Source organism: Salvelinus sp. IW2-2015, linkage group LG17 (assembly GCF_002910315.2).
Source record: "Salvelinus sp. IW2-2015 linkage group LG17, ASM291031v2, whole genome shotgun sequence".
Classification (NCBI taxonomy): Eukaryota; Metazoa; Chordata; class Actinopteri; order Salmoniformes; family Salmonidae; genus Salvelinus; species Salvelinus sp. IW2-2015.
In genome coordinates, this window is record NC_036857.1 from 38,232,966 (window position 1) to 38,256,199 (window position 23,234).

At 40.5% G+C, this 23,234-nt stretch overlaps 1 protein-coding gene across 1 annotated transcript; it reads left to right on the plus strand.

The window, feature by feature from the left end:
• The first annotated feature begins 4,152 nt into the window (after positions 1-4,152).
• Positions 4,153-6,764, plus strand: LOC111977228 (homeobox protein Dlx3b-like). The gene is made up of 3 exons (XM_024006597.2): positions 4,153-4,670; positions 5,459-5,643; positions 6,079-6,764. The coding sequence occupies exons 1-3, from the start codon at positions 4,328-4,330 to the stop codon at positions 6,391-6,393; spliced, it is 843 nt and encodes a 280-aa protein (XP_023862365.1). The 5' UTR covers positions 4,153-4,327; the 3' UTR covers positions 6,394-6,764.
• Positions 6,765-23,234: the final 16,470 nt, after the last annotated feature.

Sequence of the window (23,234 nt, forward strand, 5' to 3'; positions counted from 1 at the left end):
TGCATTTAAAAAAAAAAAAAACTTTATTTAACTAGGCAAGTCAGTTAAGAACAAATTCTTATTTTCAATGACGGCCTAGGAACAGTGGATCAACTGCCTTGTTCAGYGGCAGAACGGCAGATTTTTACCTTGTCAGCTCGGGGATTCCATCTTGCAACCTTTCGATTGCAACTTCAATGAAACATGATGAAGCCTCAAAATCACTTACCCTGGATGTCTGAGTTTCAGACATAAGGAGGTGGATGTCGGCAAATTGTTTACTTTTAAATTCGGACAAAACAGAGAGGCTCGTTCTAGGTCCCAAAAAACAAAGATATCTGCTATTTGATCTGACAAATAATCTCGACGGTTGTACAGTCGTCTCAATTAAAACTGAAGGACCTCGGCGTTCCTCTGGACCCTGATCTCTCTTTTGACTAACATATGAAAAATATTTCAAGAGCAGCTTCTTTCTGTCTTCGTAACATTGCTAAAAACCTAATCCAWGCTTTTGTCACTTCAYGATTAGACTACTYCAATGCTCTAGTCTTTAGCTCTTTAATGGGTTATGCACATGTATTGCCTAATGTGAAAASAGTGTAATTTACAATACTGTAACATACTACAGTCAAAGGGAAATTTTTAAACATGTTTTGCTATTGGATTAACTTTTTGTTAAAATAACTAAATTGAGAAGATGTAATTTTGTTGTGTTTAAACCAAAGTACTTATTATATTTCACAGTAAACTTATATTTTGGATCAGTGGTTGTGTGGTGAAAGATGTTTGCAAACAAAATGAATTCACAATGAAAGGTATTGAATGTAAGACTATCTGTGTTGCAAGTGTTACCAGTTTTGAGTTTCGTGCTAAGAGTTCAGAAAATTCAGCACTATACTTGTGAAAAAAGTACCAAAGCGATTAAAAAAACTGTACAGGTCAGATTGGATTACCAAATCCGATCCCTATCCTGAGGATCAGAATCAAATGTTTCAGTTAATAAATACCCAGTTGTAACATTTAGGGCTAGATTCAATCCGTATCGCGGAAGATCCACGTTTTATAGCTTGATTTGAATGTGAAGGTAATTTACGATTGAGCCGACATGTGCGGTAATTACCGTGAATGCAGTTTCTGCGAACGCAGGAACATAACCTTTCAACTTAAATCTCGCTCTAGTGTTCATCGTCTGCAACACTGATTGAATCTAGGCCTTAATGCAATCTGATTGCAGAAATCCAGTCAGAAAAGTTTGAAAAACTGGGCCCAGATTGACACCAATTGGAAAGCGCAAGCAAGGCAGGCCAAAAAAGAGATGGGTCTCTCATGGGGCACAAGCTGTGGGACGAAGAGGACTTAAGAAGTKATTATCTTTAGGCCTACTTCTCATAATGGACAAATATATTCATTTCCTTCACCCCAATAAAGTATGTGGTGTCATTCTATTGCAAAATTGCAGTCACACATCCGAAAGTCAAGGTGAGAGCAGGCTGCAATGTATCTGGTGAAAGACAGACACACTCTTGAACACCCACTGCACAACCTGCTCCCTACAAAAAAAAGGTGATTGCACCACTAGGCTCCTGAGAAACAGCCACAAACTGTTGTGTAATCCTGGCCGTATGTACCGCCTGAGAAACAGCCACAAACTGTTGTGTAATCCTGGCCGTACGTACCGCCTGAGAAACGGCCACAAACTGTTGTGTAATCCTGGCCGTACGTACCGCCTGAGAAACAGCCACAAACTGTTGTGTAATCCTGGCCGTACGTACCGCCTGAGAAACAGCCACAAACTGTTGTGTAATCCTGGCCGTACGTACCGCTGAGAAATGGGCCACATACGTTGTGTAAATCCTGCCGTACGAACCGCCTGAAGACACGCCACAAACTGTTGTGTAATCCTGGCCGTACGTACAGCCTGAGAAACAGCCACAAACTGTTGTGTAATCCTGGCCATACGTACAGCCTGAGAAACAGCCACAAACTGTTGTGTAATCCTGGCCATACGTACAGCCTGAGAAACGGCCACAAACTGTTGTGTAATCCTGGCCATACGTACAGCCTGAGAAACGGCGCTCTACTGCTGGCAGACGGTACAATAACTCTATCATTTGAATGTTTATAATGGGATCTCTTTTAACAATACATTTTTAACAATTCCTTTTTCCATCATGAAAAGAATGTCCTGATATATGTGTCTAAGTGTCCTGTATTCTATTCATACCATGTATTGTGTTTTTTTTATTTAGTTTTTTTTATGCTATTTTCTATGCATTTTTTTTTATTTTATATACATTTTTCTGTAAATGGTGAGCAAGAATTAACGAAGTCAAAGTCAAGTTACACAATGTATACTTCTCTGGTGACGAGTTTCCCAGATGTCGCTTTATAAACGAATGAATTACTCCCCCCAGTTACTACAGTTTACATCTACTGCTGAACCTTCACGAATACACCACAAGGGGGTAGTATAACCTCATTCTTTAACTGGTGTGGTTCAATGTGTTGTACTGAAAATGCAATATAATACTGTACTTGGAGGAATTCATTCGAGGAAAATGTTCGGCTTGGACTGGACTGCCTGAGTAACATCATTTTTTTTTTTTTTTACATATCTTATGTGAGTAACACCGAAAGAAGTATTAATGCATCGAGGTGAATGGTGTAACTATAGTCTGGTAAAATAAGTGTTTTTATGTCAGCACCTCAACTTTTACCACAATCATAAAACCAAACACTACGGAGCAGTGTAACTTTATGTAAAAAAAATATATATATATAATAATTAACAAACAGAAACTAAGACCTTTTCTATACCTTTCACTCTTATATGACTTGCAAGAGCAGAAGTGAACATGCACTCTATGTGTTTTTTTGTTATATAAAAAAAATGGCATAGAATATAATTGCTTTTCAAAATTACTAACACCTTGGGGTAGCCTATAGCTTTCACAGAATGACCACGGATGATGACAATATCACCAAAAAATAAACTCTACAGAACCTGGATGTAGTGTTATACTTCATACACCTACTTCACATCATTTTTGAGACCGAATCAATGAGCACTCCTTTCATTAAGCATGACAATTACAGTAGGCCTGACAGTTTTTGTTTGTTTGTTTGTTTTAAATAGATTTTGGAAAACACACACACACACACACACACACACACACACATACAAAAGAAAATAATTCACCCCAAGGCATTCAGTGGAATGGTTTTCTTATCATTTCGATCTCTTTCACCCCAAGCTCACTGTCCTAGGACACTTCTGAATGTTGATGAATTAGAATGAATAGGCTAAGGGCACAGTTTGGCGGCTTTGAATAAGTAGCCTTAACTCTTCTCAAGAATAAGGACAAGGAATGAGACAGACGTTCTGGCTACAGTYGGATAAGTAGTAGGCCGTAAGAGTGTCAGTACTCAGCTCCATTTTCAAACAAAGCACAGAGAATCCATGCAACGTTTGTTTGTAGTTATATGCTTTTGAGTGARGCTGTCAACAGCTAAATAACTCTAAATTGTCTTTAAAAGACCAGCCTAGTCTCATAGACTAGACATAAAATAGTCAACGTAAATCCAGGACATTCAAATTAGTATGATATGTTACGTTTGYTAAGGTTACATATGACAATAGGTTACTTAAGGCAAAAACAAAAGTATGGGTGGGCATGTAACTCAAAGATCTGACATCCAAAAGGTTGTGTGTTCAAATCTCATCACGGACAACTTTTGAATTTGAGCTAATTAGCATCTTAGCATGCAACTACTTACTACTTTTGAGCGACTTTTCAACTATTTAGCATGTTAGCATATCCTTCACCTAACACTAACCTTCACTCTTTAACCTAACTCCTAACCCCAACCCCTAGCCTAGCTAACATTAGCCACATAGCTAACATATGAAAGGTAACAAATCATACTAATTGGAGTGTTGTGGATTTACATTTGCTATGTTACATCTACCCCTGGGTCCAGGTTGAAAAGACAAACCTGAAGCGCCAAAAGACATGTGTGTTTGGCAATTTAGTCCAAGGGTAGGATTTATTGAGCGCCACCATTTCGCCTTGAGGGCAAGAGGGAGAGATAAAAAAGGATTGACTGGAGCCAATGAGAACGCAGCATCCATCCCAGCACTCTATAATTCAGTTTCACTGGTGTAGATTGGTGCCACAATCGAGTTACTACAGCTAGGAGAGTTTGAGAAGGACTTGCTCTCCAAGGACTAGCGTTCAGGGCACGACTGACTACATCTATTCACTGCGATTTCTTTGAACACTATTGCACAAACGTCCTGTGTTTACGAATTATCGTGGACTTTATTTTCTTTGGAGGGCTGCGACCCATGATGAGCGGACAGACTTATGAGAAGAAGGTAGCGAGCATTTTGACCGATCTCCCCGGATCTATGAGTTGCCATCCGAGCTCCAAGGACTCTCCGACTCTCCCGGAGTCCTCAGTCACGGACATGGGCTACTACAGCGGACAGACGGCTCACAGCCACCACGAATATTACCAGAGTCAAACCTACGGGCAACAAATGAATGCCTACCATCACCAATTTAACCTGAATGGAATGGGTGGTGCAGGAGTTTATCCCACCAAGTCTGAATACCCTTACACAAATTCCTACAGACAATATGGACATTACAACAGAGACCATCTGCAGGCTTCACCTCAAAGCTCAGGTAAATACTTCAACGTATTTGAATTATTCCTGTGTTATATTTTGCCTGTTTCGTTGTATGCGTAAAAGAGAGAGAGAAGAATGCATGCATACTCTGGAAAAACATTAGGGTAGTGTCTTGGGTAGTTTTATGMTATATAGGCCCGCTCAATTGAGAAGCATTTGCGTTGGTGTAATCTATACTGGTTGACTATTACAGCTGACAGAAATAGAATGAGATAGCAGAGATAGCAAAAACATTGTACGGGTGAAAAGTCATATTTGGGTTTCAGACATTCATTTAAATTGTTAAATTAGTATTTTGTAAAGGTGGGATTTATTACAAGTTACTAGTAAAACTACAATACGGAAGTTGGAACCATGCTGCTAATTGATGGCTTTTGATGAAGAATAGACKGCTATTAACAGGTAGTCGTAAAACGATTATGGTTAGTAATTGCACTGATAGCAACTGTCTGCGAATCACTGGGCAGATYTGTAGGGTTATTATACAAAACACTGACCGATTATTGAGGATATTATTGCAGGTTGAGCACGATCAAGACTTTTTTTCCATTTATTTGAGCGTTGCACCACTCATGAAAACATTGCTATTGCAACTTCAACTAGCCTATAACAATGTAATAAAGATTATAGTAATGATATATTAATTAACACAAAATAACATGAAGTTTATCATGATGATGACTTATTATCATTATTATTATTACATTGTTTTGGCATTGTTTAAATGTTTTTCATACCTGATACTGAGAACTAATGAAACAATTGTTGCTTCTTTCTTTACAGTGAAAGAAGAACCCGAGCCTGAAGTTCGAATGGTGAATGGAAAACCAAAGAAAATCCGCAAGCCGAGAACAATTTACTCCAGCTACCAACTAGCAGCGTTGCAGAGGCGTTTTCAGAAAGCGCAGTACCTCGCCCTCCCCGAGAGAGCCGAACTTGCTGCTCAAATGGGACTGACGCAGACACAGGTAACTATCATGACGATTACACACATTGTAAGTGCAGTCACCCTTAACTCATAACAACTTGCTTTGACTTGTGTAGGTTGTCCTCAAATAGTGAAATGTCTCATATCTGGCATACCTCGCCAAATTAATCATCGGAAGCCTATAGGCTATTTTTCATTGACAAATGTTTGTATTGTCAAAAAGCATTGGTTATTGCATTTGAATATTGGCCACATTTGTGTACATTTGTGTACACATTTTTTTTTWATGTGTGCTCTTGGCCAGATGTCCTTATAATGTAGGCCTATAGGCCTAGCTTTACATTTAGACCGAGGCCTACTGATGTCAGCCACCGTGATTAATTGACTATTTAAAATGCTGATGTTTTGTTGAAATTTATATTTTCCTCTTTTGACATGACATTTAGACTAACAACGTTCATCTTTTCCCTAACAGGTCAAGATTTGGTTCCAAAACCGGAGGTCCAAATTCAAGAAGCTCTACAAGAACGGAGAGGTTCCKCTCGACCACAGCCCAAACGCCAGCGACTCCATGGCGTGCAACTCCCCGCCATCCCCGACGGTCTGGGACAATAACTCTCTCACTACCCCGCCCAGCAGGCCCCAAATCCCGCAGCCACCCCTCAGCTCGTCGCCCCCCTACCTGGAGGATTATAACAACCACTGGTACCAACAGGGATCGCATCTACAGCACCCGGGCGCAGTGCACCACCCAGTAGTACCACAGCAAAGCGTTGGGGCTGCTTATTAACAAAGACTATAGAGTTTTAATACGAGGCCCTTTCAAATCAACGGAACTTTATAGAGCTCTAAAAGTTTTGGACGTAGACCTGACAAAGGTGAAACCTTGGTTATTTTGGATAATGTTGAGCGCAGTAGGTATTTCCCTGAAACGTTGGGTAAACCATTTTTACTGTAGGCTACCTACCATGGGAATATTTCAAAACTCAGTCTCAAATTCACAAGCACATAAGAGATGTCGAATCACTTGTAGCCTATTTAAAGGAAGTCTGGCGTGGTTTTAAATTATTTATCACTTCCATTGTATTTCTATTTTTCTTTTTGTAAATGACTATGCAAAATCATATTTTAACAAGATCCAAAACTCAATCATGAAAAAAACGGTGCAGTTGAGCCATGGTTATGCCATTGGTTAGCCATGGTTATGGGTTTGCAGTGCGCACGTCAGAAACTCAGGTCATAATTTATATCGATTTGTAGCCTACAAAATGTCGAAGGCTGTACATAGGTGTTAATAGAAATCAGAACCACTAAGATCATATTTGTTTGGAATGGAAGTACTGCACTGTGGTGCTGCAAACCTTTTTATATTATTGTTGCAATTAGTATGTTTCTATTGTCTTTCTGTCAAAACAAATAAAGATATCAATTGAATATTGTTTTTCACTTGTCCATTTCTTTCAACGTTTTTACTCACTTTTAATTCATCACATATATGCATTGTTTCCTCTGTATTTGGCTTGTCCAGTCGACAGGAAATAAATAGAACAAACGTGGCAGCTTAATTCTACGTGTATTTTAGATGTGTTGATACTATCTCGTAAATGTTTCATTTGAATAACTGTTTRCTTCAATGCGGAGTGTTGCACCAAATGGCCAACACCAGGAAAGGGTTAAATCGGTCTGTGTGACAGCCTGCCTTCCTCCCTTGAACGTTGATACAGTCATAATCGGTCCAGGTTTGTTTTTTAGGGCTGCGTGCAAAGAGGCCATAGGATGCGAAAGGCAAACAGACATGCTTGAGTCTCTTGATTTTATTAGTATTATGTTGCCAGATTACAAGAAAGAATAGAGCAAGTCTCAAGTCACAGGGTCCAAGTCCAATTTACAACCGGTCTAGTCTTGAGTCAAGTCCAAGTCGTGCATTCTAWGAGCAAGTCGAGTCGAGTGACAAGTTTTTTCAAGTCAAGTCTCAAGTCAAGTAAAACAAATATATAGGCTACAGGCAATGACTTCTTCAAATACAAATCTTTGTCTATTTATAGAGGCTACCAGACACAGCCTTTTTCATTATTTTGTCTAAAACACATTTTGATTATGTAATAATTCATTTTAATAACAAATTCAAAATTCAAGCTTCATAATTAAATGAGTAATTTCAKGCAATTTTAACATACCAAAAGACCGGTAGGCCTGTGTTAGGGTTAGGGTTTTGTCCAATTGCTGGTGAGCTTGCAAAGTAAACGGTTCATATTCTTGATCACCAAACAATTTTTGAAGCTACATATTTATTATTATGGTAATCCTGTCTCCCTACAATTTGATGTTTGCGCTGCATCTGATCCTATAACTGTACATCAAATCAGCAATCTGGTCATTAGCTCAGTGGTTTTCACACTTTTTGAGCTTGCGGCCCCCATGCAKGCACATGCACGCGCGCAGAGGGCGAACACCCGAGCAGAATCGCTGCGCGAACGCAGCCTATCCTGACAGCAATAAACGATCAAGCATCTACAAAACGCAAGATACAGAAAAATAAACTGCGTTTTACACCTGGATTTTGAGCTGAAAGTCATTCATGTTAGCAGTCAATATCAACTAGGGATGTGATGTCACATTGTCACCTTGGAGTTCAGAGCAAGCAGGATCCTATGGCCTACCTGTGGGCCTGTGCAGCGGAGGTTGCAAGACCGGATGGAAAGCATGCGCTCTGTCTGTAGCCTTTTTCTTCCTCACAAATATRGCAATTAATTCGCCAGAGTATGTTACATCTTCATCCCATAAGTATTGAAGGTGGTGCGATGTTACAGCCATCTTGTAGACATATAGCCAGTACCACCACTGACGTAGGCCTATATAACCCACCCAAAATATGTAAATTATCAATGAAATCACCAGGGTCCTCATTTCTAAACTTTGCAAATGAACAAAATATMCCCCAAAACATGCGTGAACCAATTTTCACGCAAAAGTTGGCATTTATAAAYACTGAACTTAAAGTGGGGAAGTGCTTATACTGCTTAGACCATGCGTACTCACAGTTTCTAGACCATGCGTACTCACAGTTTCTAGACCATGCGTACTCACAGTTTCTAGTGGTTGAAGTCTTGCATTGCAAYGCATAAAAAGTGTCCTAGTAGCCTTTTGCAAATTAGGAATATATGATGACACTCTTATTCATAACAACAACACAAAAAAAGGTAGGTCTAGCTAAATGTAATAACAAGGTGCAATCATTTGCCATTAGTACATTCTTTTGAATTCTAAAATCATTTGAAATAGGAATATATTTCCTACTATTTATTTCATGTCCATGATCATTGCAGAATAAACTCCTCATCTTTCTGACTGTGATGGTTACATAGGCTACTCACGAAATAGCCCATAGGCCTACAACAGGTTTGGATAGACTACCATTCGTCCCATCTCTCATTTAATTGGACCCACTACACAGTAGTAAATAGGTAAGGTCTTTCAAGTAGTCTATTTTGCTCTATGCGATCCGATCCTACGGTAGAACAGACGGTTCACCTTTTCCATTGACGTATGTAGGCTACGTCTGAGTACTGTAATGTGATTTCTAGCGTAGGCAATATTTAATCTATGAACATAATACATACACTACCGTTCAAAAAGTTTGGGGTCACTTAGAAATGTTCTTGTTTTTGAAAGAAAAGCACCTTTTGTTGTCCATTAAAATAACATCAKATTGATCAGAAATACCGTGTAGACATTGTTAATATTGTAAATGACTATTGGAAACGGATGATTTTTAATGGAATATCTACATAGGCGTACAGAGGCCCATTATCAGCAACCATCACTCTGTCACGCCTGCTCCCGCTCCCCCTCCCTGGCGCTCGAAGGCGCCAGGCTCCCCATCATTACGCACACCTGCCTTTCCCCGTCACGCGCATCAGCGTATTATTGGACTCACCTGGTCTCAATCCCCTGTTTATTACCTCCCCTATATTTTTCAGTTCCCCCTCTCTGTTCCCCGCTGCTGCATTGATTGTCGTATGCCGTTGTTTTGCCCATGTGCTGACACTGTGCCTGTGTTGTTTCATGTCTGTTCCTTATTAAATGTTGACTCCAAGTACCTGTTTCTCATCCACGGCGTTGGTCCTTACACACTCCTGTGTTCCAATGCCACGTTGTGTTAGCTAATCCAAGTGTATCATTTTAAAAGGCTAAGTGATCATTAGAAAACACTTTTGCAACTATGTTAGCATAGCTGAAAAACTGTTGTCCTGATTAAAGAAGCAATAAAACTGGCCTTCTTTAGACTAGTTGAGTATCTGGAGCATCAGCATTTGTGGGTTCGATTACAGGCTCAAAATGGCCAGAAACAAATAACTTTCTTCTGAAACTAGTCAGTCTATTCTTGTTCTGAGAAATMAAGGCTATTCCATGTGAGAAATTGCCAAGAAACGGAAGATCTCGAACTACTTCCTTCACAGAACAGCGCAAACTGGTTCTAACAAGAATACAAAGAGTGGGAGGCCCTGGTGCACAACTGAACAAGAGGACAAGTAAATTAGTGTCTAGTTTGAGAAACAGACACCTCACAAGTCCTCAACTGGCAGCTTCATTAAATAATACCCGCAAAACACCAGTCTCAACGTCAACAGTGAAGAGGCGACCCCGGGATGCTGACCTTCTACGCAGAGTTGCAAAGAAAAAGCCATATCTCAGACTGGCCAATAAAAAGAAAATATTTAAGATGGGCAAAAGAACACAGACACTGGACAGAGGAAGATTGGAAAAAAGTGTTATGGACAGACGAATCTAAGTTTGAGGTGTTCGGATCACAAAGAAGAACATTCATGAGACGCAGAAAAAACAAAAAGATGCTGGAGGAGTGCTTGACGCCATCTGTGAAGCATGGTGGAGGCAATGTGATGGTCTGGGGGTGCTTTGGTGGTGGTAAAGTGGTAGATTTGTACAGGGTAAAAAGGATCTTGAAGAAGGAAGGCTATCACTCCATTTTGCAACGCCATGCCATATCCTGTGGACAGCGCTTAATTGGAGCGAATTTCCTCCTACAACAGGACAATGACCCAGAGCACAGCTCCAAACTATGCAAGAACTATTTAGGAAAGAAGCAGTCAGCTGATATTCTGTCTATAATGGAGTGGCCAGCACAGTCACCGGATCTCAACCCTATTGAGCTGTTGTGGGAGCAGCTTGACCGTATGGTACGTAAGAAGTGRCCATCAAGCCAATCCAACTTGTGGGAGGTGCTTCAGGAAGCACGGGGTGAAATCTCTTCAGATTACCTCAACAAATTGACAACTAGAATGCCAAGGATCTGCAAGGCTGTAATTGCTGCAAATGGAGGATTCTTTGACGAAAGCAAAGTTTGAAGGACACAATGACTATTTATGACCTTGTCAACGTGTTGACTATATTTCCTAATAATTTTGCAACTAATTTCATGCATGTTTTCACAAAAAACAAGGACATTTATAAGTCACCCCAAACTTTTGAATGGTATTCTATCATAACCATTGCGGAATAAATTCCTCTCCTTTTCTGACCATGAGTTTATATTCCCATAGTAGCCATACACCAAATTACCATGCGCATCTCTCATTTAACTGGGACTGTTAGTTAGGTTATTATCATTTCAAGTTTTTGCTCTACGCATCCGAAAAGGGTGCGCGTTTAAAAAAAAAAAAAAACATTTTGAGTTGAAGAGTGTAGGCTACCACTGTAAGTAAGTAGGCCCACTGTAGATTTGAAAAAAAATCTGAATTAGTGGGCAGTGCAGCATATTTAAATTCGGGGAAAAGTGAACGCAAAACATTATTACATTCAAACGATCTGTGTACAGGTCCACAACAATTTGCAATTGTTTTAGTCTTTCAGAAACGGTCAGATACCGCAAATGTCACTGCAAAAGAAAACATTCTGCCAACACCTCCAAAGACATTTCATCAAATTCGACATTGTTATTTCCTTTAGATAGCCTACTGTCTTGGCCTAATTCCAATACTTCCAAACTATACATCAGCAAATAAGGGCGTTATTGTCACCATAAAAGGTACAAGTATGAGTTTTTCAGGAGGAGTTATAATGCTCGTTCACACGTGCACAGTTAAGAGGACAGGTCTGATTTATAACGGGGAACATGCGTTTGTACGTCTTGCGCCAAATTGAGAAATCTCTGCGCACGCAGGTATTTAGTGTTAAATTTATGCAGCGGTTGTAAATTAGGCCCGGGTATTGCTGTGGCAAAGATGCATCTGTAGCAGATTGCTAAATGGTTAGTCTACTTTATATGGATAATATTAACATAGGTAGGCTACTCTGTTTTGCCAGTCAAAACCCGAGAAAATTAGACAAGGGCTTTCTGGTCACTAATCTGGTGATGTGCGCTTTTGTCACAATCCGGCTCTTGGGAAGTGACAAAGAGCTCTTATAGGACCAGGGCACAAATAATAATAATCAATAATTTTACTCTTTATATAACCATCTTACATATAAAACCTTATTTGTTAATCAAAAATTGTGAATAACTCACCACAGGTTAATGAGAATGGTATGCTTGAAAGGATGCACATAACTCTGCAATGTTGGGTTGTATTGGAGAGAATCTCAGTCTTAAATCCTTTCCCACACACAGTCTGTGCCTGTATTTAGTTTTCATGCTAGTGAGGGCCGAGAATCCATTCTCACATAGATACGTGGTTGCAAAGGGCATCAGTGTCTTAACAGCAAGATTTTCCTAGCAGGATACTCTGAGCCCAGCCCAATCCAGAAATCTGGCAGTGGCTTATGAAATCTCTTTAAGGCTAGGCGTCCCGCTAGCGGGACAACTTCCGGTGAAACTCGAGGGCAGGCAATTCAAATAAATAATCATAAAAATTATGAATATTAAACATTTAGGTACATACAAGTGTCTTATATCGGTTGAAAGCTTAAATTCTTGTTAATCTAACTGCACTGTCCGATTTACAGTAGCCATTACAGCGAAAGCATGCCATGCGATTGTTTGAGGACGGCGCCCCACATCAAAAATATTTTTCCACCAGCACAGGTTTCATAAATTCACAAATAGTAATTGAATATTCACTTACTTTTTGATAATCTTCCTCTGATTTGTCATCCAAAGGGTCCCAGCTATAACATGTAATGTCGTTTCGTTAGATAAAATCCTTCTTTCTATCCCAAAAAGTCAGTTTAGTTGGCACCATCGATTTGAGTAATCCACTCGTTCAACATGCAGAGAAAGGAATCCAAAAATCTACCGCTAAAATTTGTTAAAACAAGTCAAAATATGTTTCTATTGACTCCTCAGATACTCTAAAATGTAATCAAACTATAATATTTAATTCGGAAAGAAGTATGTTCAATAGGAAACCGATATTTGCAGGTGCGTCTTGTCTTCATCGCGCGCGCATACACACATTTCCAAGGGTGTGCCCCAGTACTAAAACTCATTATTCTTATTCGTTTTGGAAGAAACAAGCCTGAAACCTTGAACATAGAGTGCTGACACCCAGTGGAAGCCATAGGACTGCACCCTGAGAGCTAGATTTCAGAATGCCCCTATACTTTCCATTGTAACAGCATGGGCTCTCAAAACAAAACCGAGAAGAGCTTCAATTTTGTCCTGCACATTGAATGTAATTGTGGAGAGTCCCTGTGATCCTAGATTCAGATCATTCATGTGAGAAAAAGCATCACCCAGATAGGCCAGTCGTGTGAGAAACTTGTCATCATGCAAGCTGTCAGACAAGTGAAAATGATGGTCAGTAAAGAAAACTTTAAGCTTGTCTCTCAATTAAAAAAAAAAACGTGTCAATAKTTTGCCCAATACCAGCGGACTTCTGTATATTGTAAAAGCGTTACATGGTCGCTGCACATATCATTGCATAGTCCAGAAAATAGATGAGAGTTCAGGGGCCTTGCTTTAATAAAGGTAATCATTTTCACTGTAGTGTCAAAAATGTATTTCAAGCTGTCAGGCATTGCCTTGGCAGCAAGAGCCTCTCGGTGGATGCTGCAGTGTACCCAAGTGGCGTCGGGAGCAACTGCTTGCACGAGTTACCACTCCACTWTGTCTCCCRGTCATGGCTTTTGCGCCATCAGTACAGATACCAACACATCTTGACCACCAAAGTCCATTTGATGTCACAAAGCTGTCCAGTACTTTAAAAATTTCCTCTCCTGTTGTCCTGGTTTCCAGTGGTTTGCAAAAGAGGATGTCTTCCTTAATTGACCKCCATAAACATAATGGATATATACCAGGAGCTGTGCCAGGCCCGCCACATCTGTTGACTCATCCAGCTGTAACYCATAGAATTCACTGGCCTGCATGCGAAGAAGTAATTGTTTCAAAACATCTCCTGCCATGTCACTGATGCGTCGTGAAACAGTGTTGTTTGATGAAGTCATTGTCTGTATAGTTTTTTTGGCCTTTCCCTCAGAATTGTCCCAGCCATAGGCCTCCCGGGTGGCGCAGTGGTCTAAGGCTGTTCCACCAGAGACTCTGGGTTCGAGCCCAGGCTCTGACAGGCTTTGTCACAGCCGGCCGTGACCGGGAGGTCCATGGGGCGACGCACAATTGGCCCAGCGTCGTCCGGGTTAGGGAGGGTTTGGCCGGCAGGGATATCCTTGTCTCATCGCGCACTAGCGACTCCTGTGGCGGGCCGGGCYCAGTGCARGCTGACCAGGTCGCCAGGTGTACGGTGTTTCCTCCGACACATTGGTGCGGCTGGCTTCCAGGTTGGATGTGCATTGTGTCAAGAAGCAGTGCGGCTTGGTTGGGTTGTGTTTCGGAGGATGCATGGKTCTCGACCTTCGCCTCTCCCGAGTCTGTGCGGGAGTTGCAGCGATGAGACAAGACTGTAACTACRATCAATTGGACACCACGAAATTAGGGAGAAAAAAGGGGTCAAAAAAATAAAATCATAATAATAATAAAAATAATATATCTGCGGCAGCAGGAAGAATTAAGTCCTCCACAATAGTATGGGGCTTGCCTGTCCTAGCCACTCGGTAGCTCACCATATAAGACGCTTCTAGCCCCTTCTTATTTATGGTATCTGTTGCTTTCATACAGGTCTTACTACTCYAAAGTAGTCTTAATTCTRGCAAAAAAAAKCTCCTGTGGCTTATTTTCCAAATTGGCGTGTTTTATTCCTAAAGGTTTCATTGAGTTGTGAGATAGTACTTTTGCACATACAACACACTGTGGCTGYGGAAAGGCACTACTCCCAATATAAGTGAACCATAAATCAATGTAGTTCTCATCATATTTGCTCCTCTTCGATGGTCCAACTGCATCAGATTCACAATTGTCAGTGTCCATGCTAGCTGGGCTAACAACAAATGTAGAATTACTGATGCTAGCATTGGATGTGCTCGTGGAAGCAGAACAACTTGTGTTGTCGACAGGTGCAGGTGTAGTACTGCTGGTAGTAGCAGTACTACCAGTAGAGCTGGTATGTGTCTCTATGGACGCGGGCCTTACTTTATTTAACCATTTATCAATTTTCGAGCAAACGGAATGAGCAGCAGCTATGTTGGTTAGTGGAATTCTCCCGAGGGAGTAACGACGGTTAATGCAATTGGATGTTAATTATTTGACTAGGCTACCTGTATTTGACATTGTGTTGTTATTTCGCTGAACACTAGATGGTTTAATTTAGTTTTTGGCAGTGAAACGAGGCTACTCAGGCGAGAAAAAAACCTCACTCAAATGTATAGCCCTGTTGGAAAATATAAATGGACTGTTTGAAAATGTGAATTTTTATTTTATTTTAAATAACATATATATATATTTTTTTTTAAATATGAATCACATTTTTATTTGGCATACCCCTGATGGCAATGCGCGTGTACCACAGTTTGGGAATAGCCGCTCTAGCTCATCCAACTTAATTGACAGTTTACTGGTCCAATCAGAGGGCCGAATGTGCGTTTCACTAGCCAATCAGTTTTTTCTTTGCAAATGCGATACTGGCTGCATTCCAAACACTTAACAGACACACCCTCTCCCCTCAGCCCTTAACTAAAGTGGACACTTCTGATGACGTTTCATGACATCTGACAAGGGAGGAAGGAATGATTTTTGAATGGACTGCRCTTGCCCGGAAATTCGTCACTTGTTCGTCCAGCGATGATTGTGTTTTCAGCCAACGGTAACTTGTGGGTGKTTTATATGCACTACAGTCAATTATGATTGCATGGCTTCTTATATTAACTATATAATTATTAATATATGCCTACTGTATGATAGCTAGCCAARTAATTAGCTAACTAACATTAGCCCGCCTAGCAGGAACTTCTGAACTTCTGTTTTATTTATACAATTTCCAAAAGCATCATTACTTTATRGAGACGTGTTTGTGCATTAGTAGCACAATTTCTAACTTATTTACATTTGTTTATATGTTGTTCATATGTTGACTTCTCCATATTGACGAGGTTTTAAGTTTTGGTGGACTTTTCTTAGCGGATGTACAATCCTCGCAAGTATAATTATGGGGTGTTTCAGGCCCCGAAGTGTACGCTCGCAAACTCCATTAAAAACGAGGGCTGAGGGGCTTACATTGCAAACTTCACTTGCTTGGCTAATCATTTGGACCGCCYAAAAATGTGGCCGCCGGGATTCCCCCAAGGGCATAAGGTGAGGGTAAGTGGACGAGGATGTGTCTTTTATGAGTTTGAAACGCAGCCACTGTCTCTGGCTGTGAGACCGTGCCACAAAATGAGTGACAAAATGTTACAAAACCTGTCCAMATAATTTCAAGGCATTAGCCTCAAGTCAAAGTCAAGACCCGAGTCTTGAGGCTCCAAGTACAAGTCAAGTCTCAAGATATTTTATTTTCTATCAAGTCAAGTCTCAAGTCATCAAATTTGTGACTTAAGTCAGACTCAAGTCCAAGTAATTTGACTGGAGTCCACACCACTGGGGAGTCGTACGGAAGTAAGACTGTTGCCTCAGGGAATTAAATAAARACGCACAGTGATTTATTAGACATAAGCTGTGTTCGAATACTCATACTAACTGCACTAACCATACTGTTTGTTACGTGAATTGAGTTTATGGTATGGTTATTGGTCATAGTATAGATATAGTTAGTATGCCAAAGGTTCCCGGATGTTGTACTAAATTTGCCAAAATACYAAGTATACATGCAGAGGACACTATTTACGTATTTTAGGGCACATAATGCAATTCTTCAGGAAATGGGCTTGGCTTCACATCATTTTCAAATTTTAAGAAAATGGCGGAAAATATGCACCCGAAGTACAACCAGAGCAGATATAAATGCATTGCTTTAACTYATTATGACAAATGTTGAGCAATGTACTGAAGTCACGACTTTTCAAATAAGTTACCTCACACATTATGTTGACTGACAATTTGTTTCAGAAAGGGGGATACCTAGTCAGTTGTCCAACTGAGATGTTTCTTCCACATTTAATCAAACCCCTCTGAATCAGAGAGGTGCAGGGAGCTGCCTTAATCAACCGCCACAGCTCAGTGGGTTAACTGCCTTGCTCAGGGGTGGAATGGCATATTTTTACCTTGTCAGACTCAGGGATTTGATCCAGCAACCTTCCAGTTACAGGCCCAACACTCTAACCACTAGGCTACCCGCGTTAGCTATGCTGTCCTAACGAACCACATAGCATATCATTACAGCAGTATGTACCAGTATGTTAGCTAGCTAKCTAACGTTAGTTGGCTACTTATTACATCAAACTTGCCAGTGTATTAACTATAGGCTAACTAACTACCCAACGTTTATTGACTTGATTATTCACATCATTCTTAGCTAAATGYTATAGTRGTTGTGCMTTCTCAATGGYCATTCGGGTGCTTTGTAAATTCGCTCTGGCTATCTACTCCGATTTCAGAGCACTCTTGTCTGACCAGAGCGCCAAATAATGAATTTACAAGTGCAACACACATTGAATATGGCCGGTGTCAGTAAACGTCAGCAAAAAAGCGTAATTAAATTGTTGCCAGCAGCACAGTTACAGTCATCAATGCTCTGGATAACATGAAAATATGTGTGTATTTGCATTGAATCAGTGCATCAACACAGACCTACAGGCTAATCAACCAATTGCATCTTGAATTGTACAATTTMAATTTGAATAAAAAAGTTAAGAGTACTTCAAATGGTTTACAGTGATGCTAATATATAAGCAAAATTCAACATCAATCACCACATTTTAAAACTTTCACCGATGTAATATATTGATGAGATGTCAGAGGCATTTCCTAACAACTTTTATGCATTGGGTGAGCTGAAAAGAGTAAGTATTTTCCATAATAAGAATTTGACTTCATATCATAAACAACAATCATTGATGCATATATGTTACTCCCAGTCAATTTAGGCCTACTTTTCTCCTTCTCTGGGCTATTTTTTWGTGTTCCTGTTTTTACTTTTTCGTGTCTCTGATTTTCTCTTAATTTTAATTCGGACACAACCTGCATATCCTTAACACTGGCCACATAACCCCAAGATTATAAAGTATCTTGCTAAAATCATACGATATACAAACCGCTAATGCTGAGGTTCATATAACCATGGACCACCAATGACCCACTACTGCAATGCTGGCCCCCATTGAACCCAGATGTAATATAGGCATAGATCAAACTCACCCTTTGGAATCCGAAGGGCATAATATAATATTGACTATTCCGATGTAGTTTATGTAACCTAAGACGTCTTGAATGATAGGGCCATTTTTATGTTCATTGAATATTAACATACTGAATTTGTATGTGATATTACATTCTCAGACAAAGTAAAGGTATTTGGGAAAGATGTGATAATTCTGTAAGCTTAGTATAAATAAAATATATGTATTTAACTATTGCATTTTGGAATTAAACCCCCACAACAGATTACTATTCAAAGAAAGTCAACTGTGTTCACCATGCAACATACACTTGACCTTAAGACTGTTCACTTTCCAAACCAGTTATGCCACATACAGCACTTAAGTCATATTGATATAGGCTACCATCCATTAAAGGCCTATAGCATCACTATCTATATTTGCTTGTAATTACAGTAACATGAATTTACTTTTGGTTTTTACTGTAAGTCTCATTATCCAAAATGACATGACACAACCTATACATATCTCTGCTATCTTTGACAGCTCAGATATACACATATGACCTTCCCTCTGTGCCTCCCTCACCGTGGGTGGCCCGTGGTCATGGCTAGCTGCTTATATGTCACCAGGGGATCTATTTCTGCTGAAGACAAATGCACCTGGTGGCTATAGGGCTCTGGGCTGGTGTGTGTGGGCTGTAGAGGTTACAAAGGTCTCTTTATAATCTCCAGATTTTAGCAAGTGTAAGTGCCCTGGCTGGTCGTGAACTGTTGAACTTGAATGTGATACGGCATGACAACACTTCAGAACAGCCCTAAATAGAGATTGTGCCAAGGATCCTGCACTGTTCTCCTTCCCTAGCACAGTAACAGTCAACAGCATGGTGTCACAGAGGTCTCGAGGGTTCTGGGGTATGGGTTGAACTGGGGGTTGACATGTAATCAGGATGGCAAATGTAGCCATGGAAAGACTGTTTGCAGCTGTCCCACGCGTATTCAAAGCTTCATGCCTCCCCCTTGCATTGGAATCACTCACCAGAGCCATTTTGCTACAAATGTAAATTAACTTAAATGAGAAAGGCATTCTTGACAGCTGTGGACTCGTGAACCCCAGTTGACCTCAGGGCTATGGAGGTTGGTGGTACTCAAGCCAGTCGGATTCTGACTGCTGGTGGATTTAATAATGCGTGATCGTGGAATTTACTTGGTAGGCTGCCAGCATACACATTGATGGGAGTGTCATCATATTTTTTACTTTTTGCTGTGTGCAAAGCCGGTTAAAGTCTGCCTCTGTTTCTCTCCCTATCTCGGTGTGTGTGTTTTAGTTCTAATCCCTAGCATTGTGCCTAGGAGTCAATCGTTCCCTCAAATGAAACTGTGGAATTCTATCCAAACGGGACGTTGCACACAATTATACTAGATGTCAGATCACTCAAGCTAATAACAATAATCCCCATAGAGCAGCTTTGCTATTCGCCCACCACCGAAGGAACTGGGATTTACTGCAATAACATCCCCATTTCCCTCTCATTGCTATCCTGCGATTAAAATCCATCAGACACCTCTGACGCTCATAAACAAAGCAAGCCTCCATAGCATTTATCCATTAGAATTTATTGTATCCATATCATAACCCATCTTGCACTCTCCCTTCCCCTTCTGCAGCCTACTCTGTCTCTCACAGGAACGGTCTTTTGAGTTTCCCTTGAATCTTCCTGATTGCCCTGTTTAAAAGGCCAGACTCTGTCTGTCTAACTTGATTACCCATTATTCTAATCTTGAGATGTGAAATTGCATATAAGATGCCTTGTCACTTCATTCAGCAACTACAGTGCATTCGGAAAGTATTCAGAACCCTTGACTTTTTCCATATTTTGTTACATTACAGCCTTATTCTAAAATGGATGAAATAGTTTCCCCCCCCTCATCAATCTACACACAATACCCCATAATGACAAAGGAAAAACTGTTTTTTTTACATTTTTGCAAATGTATTTTTTTTTTAAGCCAGAAATATCAGATTTACATAACTATTCGGACCCTTTACTCAGGACTTTGTTAAAGCACATTTGGCAGCGATTACAGCCTCAAGTCTTCTTGGTATGATGTTACAAGCTTGGCACACCTGTATTTGGGGAGTTTCTCCCATTCTTCTCTGCAGATCCTCTCAAGCTCTGTCAGGTTGGATGGGGAGTGTTGCTAAACAGCTATTTTCAGGTCTCTCCAGAGATGTTCGATCAGGTTCAAGTCTGGGCTCTGGCTGGGCCACTCAAGGACATTCAGAGACTTGTCCCGAAGCCACGCCTGCATTGTCTTGGCTATGTGCTTAGGGTCGTTGTCATGTTGAAAGGTGAACCTTCACCCCAGTCTGAGGTTCTGAGCGCTCAGAAACAGGTTTTCATCAAGGATCTCTGTACTTTGCTCCGTTCATCTTTCCCTCGATCCTTACTAGTCTCCCAGTCCCTGCTGATGAACAACATCCCCACAGATGATGCTGCCACCACTATGCTTCACCGTAGGGATGGTGCCAGGTTTCCTCCAGACGTGATGCTTGGCATTCAGGCAAAAGAGTTAGTCTTAGTTTCATCAGACCACAGAATCTTGTTTCTCATAGTTTCAGAGTCCTTTAGGTGCCTTTTGGCTAACTCCAAGCGGGCTGTCATGTGCCTTTTACTGAGGAGTGGCTTCCGTCTGGCCACTCTACCATAAAGGCCTGATTGGTGGAGTGCTGCAGAGATGGTTGTCCTTCTGGAAGGTTTTCCTATCTCCACAGAGGACCTCCGGAACTCTGTCAGAGTGACCATCGGGTTCTTGGTAACCTCCCTGACCAAGGCCCTTCTCCACCGATTGCTCACTTTGGGTTGGCGTGGTTACGCGTGGTCTGTGAGGCCGATTGGACGTGCTGCCAAATTCTCTAAAATGACATTTGAGGCAGCTCATGGTAGATAAATTAGCATTCAATTCTCTGGCAAAAGCTCTGGTGGACATTCCTGCAGTCAGCATGCCAATTGCACACACCCTCAAAACTTGAGACATCTGTGGTATTGTGTTGTGTGACAAAACTGCTCATTTTAGAGTGGCCTTTTATTGTCCCAGCACAAGGTGAACCTGTGTAATGATCATGCTGTTTAATCAGTTTCTTGATATGTCACARCTGTCAGGTGGATTAATTATCTTGGCAAAGGAGAAAGGCTCACTAACAGGGATGTAAACAAATTTGTGCACAAAATCTGAGAGAAATAAGCTCTAAGTGTGCATGGAAAATGTAGGGATTTTATATTTCAGCTTTGAAACATGGGACCAACACTTTACTGTTTATATGTTTGTTCAGTGTATAAAGAAATAAAGCAGGGGTGAGGACATGTAAATATTAAAAACAATATTTATCTTTATCTTGCTGCAGGTGGTATGTCTTTATCTTGCTGCAGCCTTATTAATCATAAGGCTATTTTCCCCTCTTTCTAGTTTATGGCCTCGGGAGACCCCTGTTAAAGATAAGTCTGCACAGTATGTCTATGACAATCGCTGAGGCAGTGGTGGTATGGGTTTATGGGGGATCAACAGCAAGGCAGAGAGAGATTCGTGTAATGTTTTAATATGTGTTTATGTTACCATAGATGTGGTAAAGAGGTCAATGGAACTCGACCCAAACGATGGAAATGCCATGGAAACGCGTGGGGGTAAGATGCCATCCGGGAATGATCCCAAATCTCTTCATTGCCGCCCAGCAAAATAAGCCTAATATTTGTATGGATGTCAAACCCAAAAGTCAACACGTTCATGTCATCGCCATTAATCAACTGCATTGCAGTTAAAAACGACTTTGACTACTACCACCGATTTCTGTATGCTAGCTAGGCTACTAGCTTATACGAACGGGAGTTAGCATTTTTAAACCTGAAAAGGAACAACTTCTAAATGTTGTGCAGAGAAAACAAAAACGCTCAAATACAACCAGCATATGATATTCTTAAAATGATTTATAACAAAAACAACTCTGAATGTAATTGTTAATTCAAGTATAATTATATTTATAAGATAGTTAGGCTACAAGTAAAGTCCAAAACGAATTCCTTATTGCGAAAATGCATATGTCCATAATTGATTTTACATAACTGATACTTTTTTGCCAAGACACTGAAAGCAAGAGGCTGTGTGAAAAATAAAAAAACTGTTTTTTTTTTCTTCTAAAACGCATGCATTCGATGTCATTAAGCAAGCTCACTACAGCGCAACTTGCACCATACTGAATTAACATCAGCTCGCTCCAATGGATACTGTCTAAAGTAATACAAATAGCTTTTTCAGGATGTTTAAACAGTTTAAACGCAAGAATGTGCAAATCAGTTGGAAGTACTATTAATCAGAAACTGCTTCGTGATCGAATAATGCACCCATTTATCATTTTATTATGACAACAGGCAGTTTTTTTCCTGGATTTACTTAAAGAGAGGGAGAGGGGGGGAAATACCGAGAGAATTTTGGCAATAACCGCTCGCTCCCTTCTACTCATGTCATGAAAAAGGAAAACAACGCAAAAAAAGTGTGGGAAAGATTTAGGAAAACCTACTTCCGTATACGTACCTTGCAACATGCAAAACAGAAAGTGTGCTCTTATAATTCCACGTTGAAAACAAAAATATGCAGTAAAATATTCCTCGTCCACTGCAATTGAATGAGCATGCTTTAATTGTCTGTTTTCTCAAAGGCTGCTACACGAAAATGTCCACTCCTTATTGGAAAAACTTTATTTATCGGTAACTATGTAATGGCTATTCATAATCGATAAAAAAAAACATATAATGTGACATGTTAGCACTGCCCTGCTGGTATAGTCGAACACCTGTCTCGTGCAAATGGTGGCAAATGTTCCATGTCCCCCCCAGTATAACTATGTATCTTCTCATGGACATTCGTTCTTTCTACCACTTAATGAGGAGGGATATTTTGTAGACTTTGACTAGGTTTATCCCGCGCGAATAAAAGCTTTATTCAACAAACACTGTCGAAATGACCTTAATAGGTGGGCCCA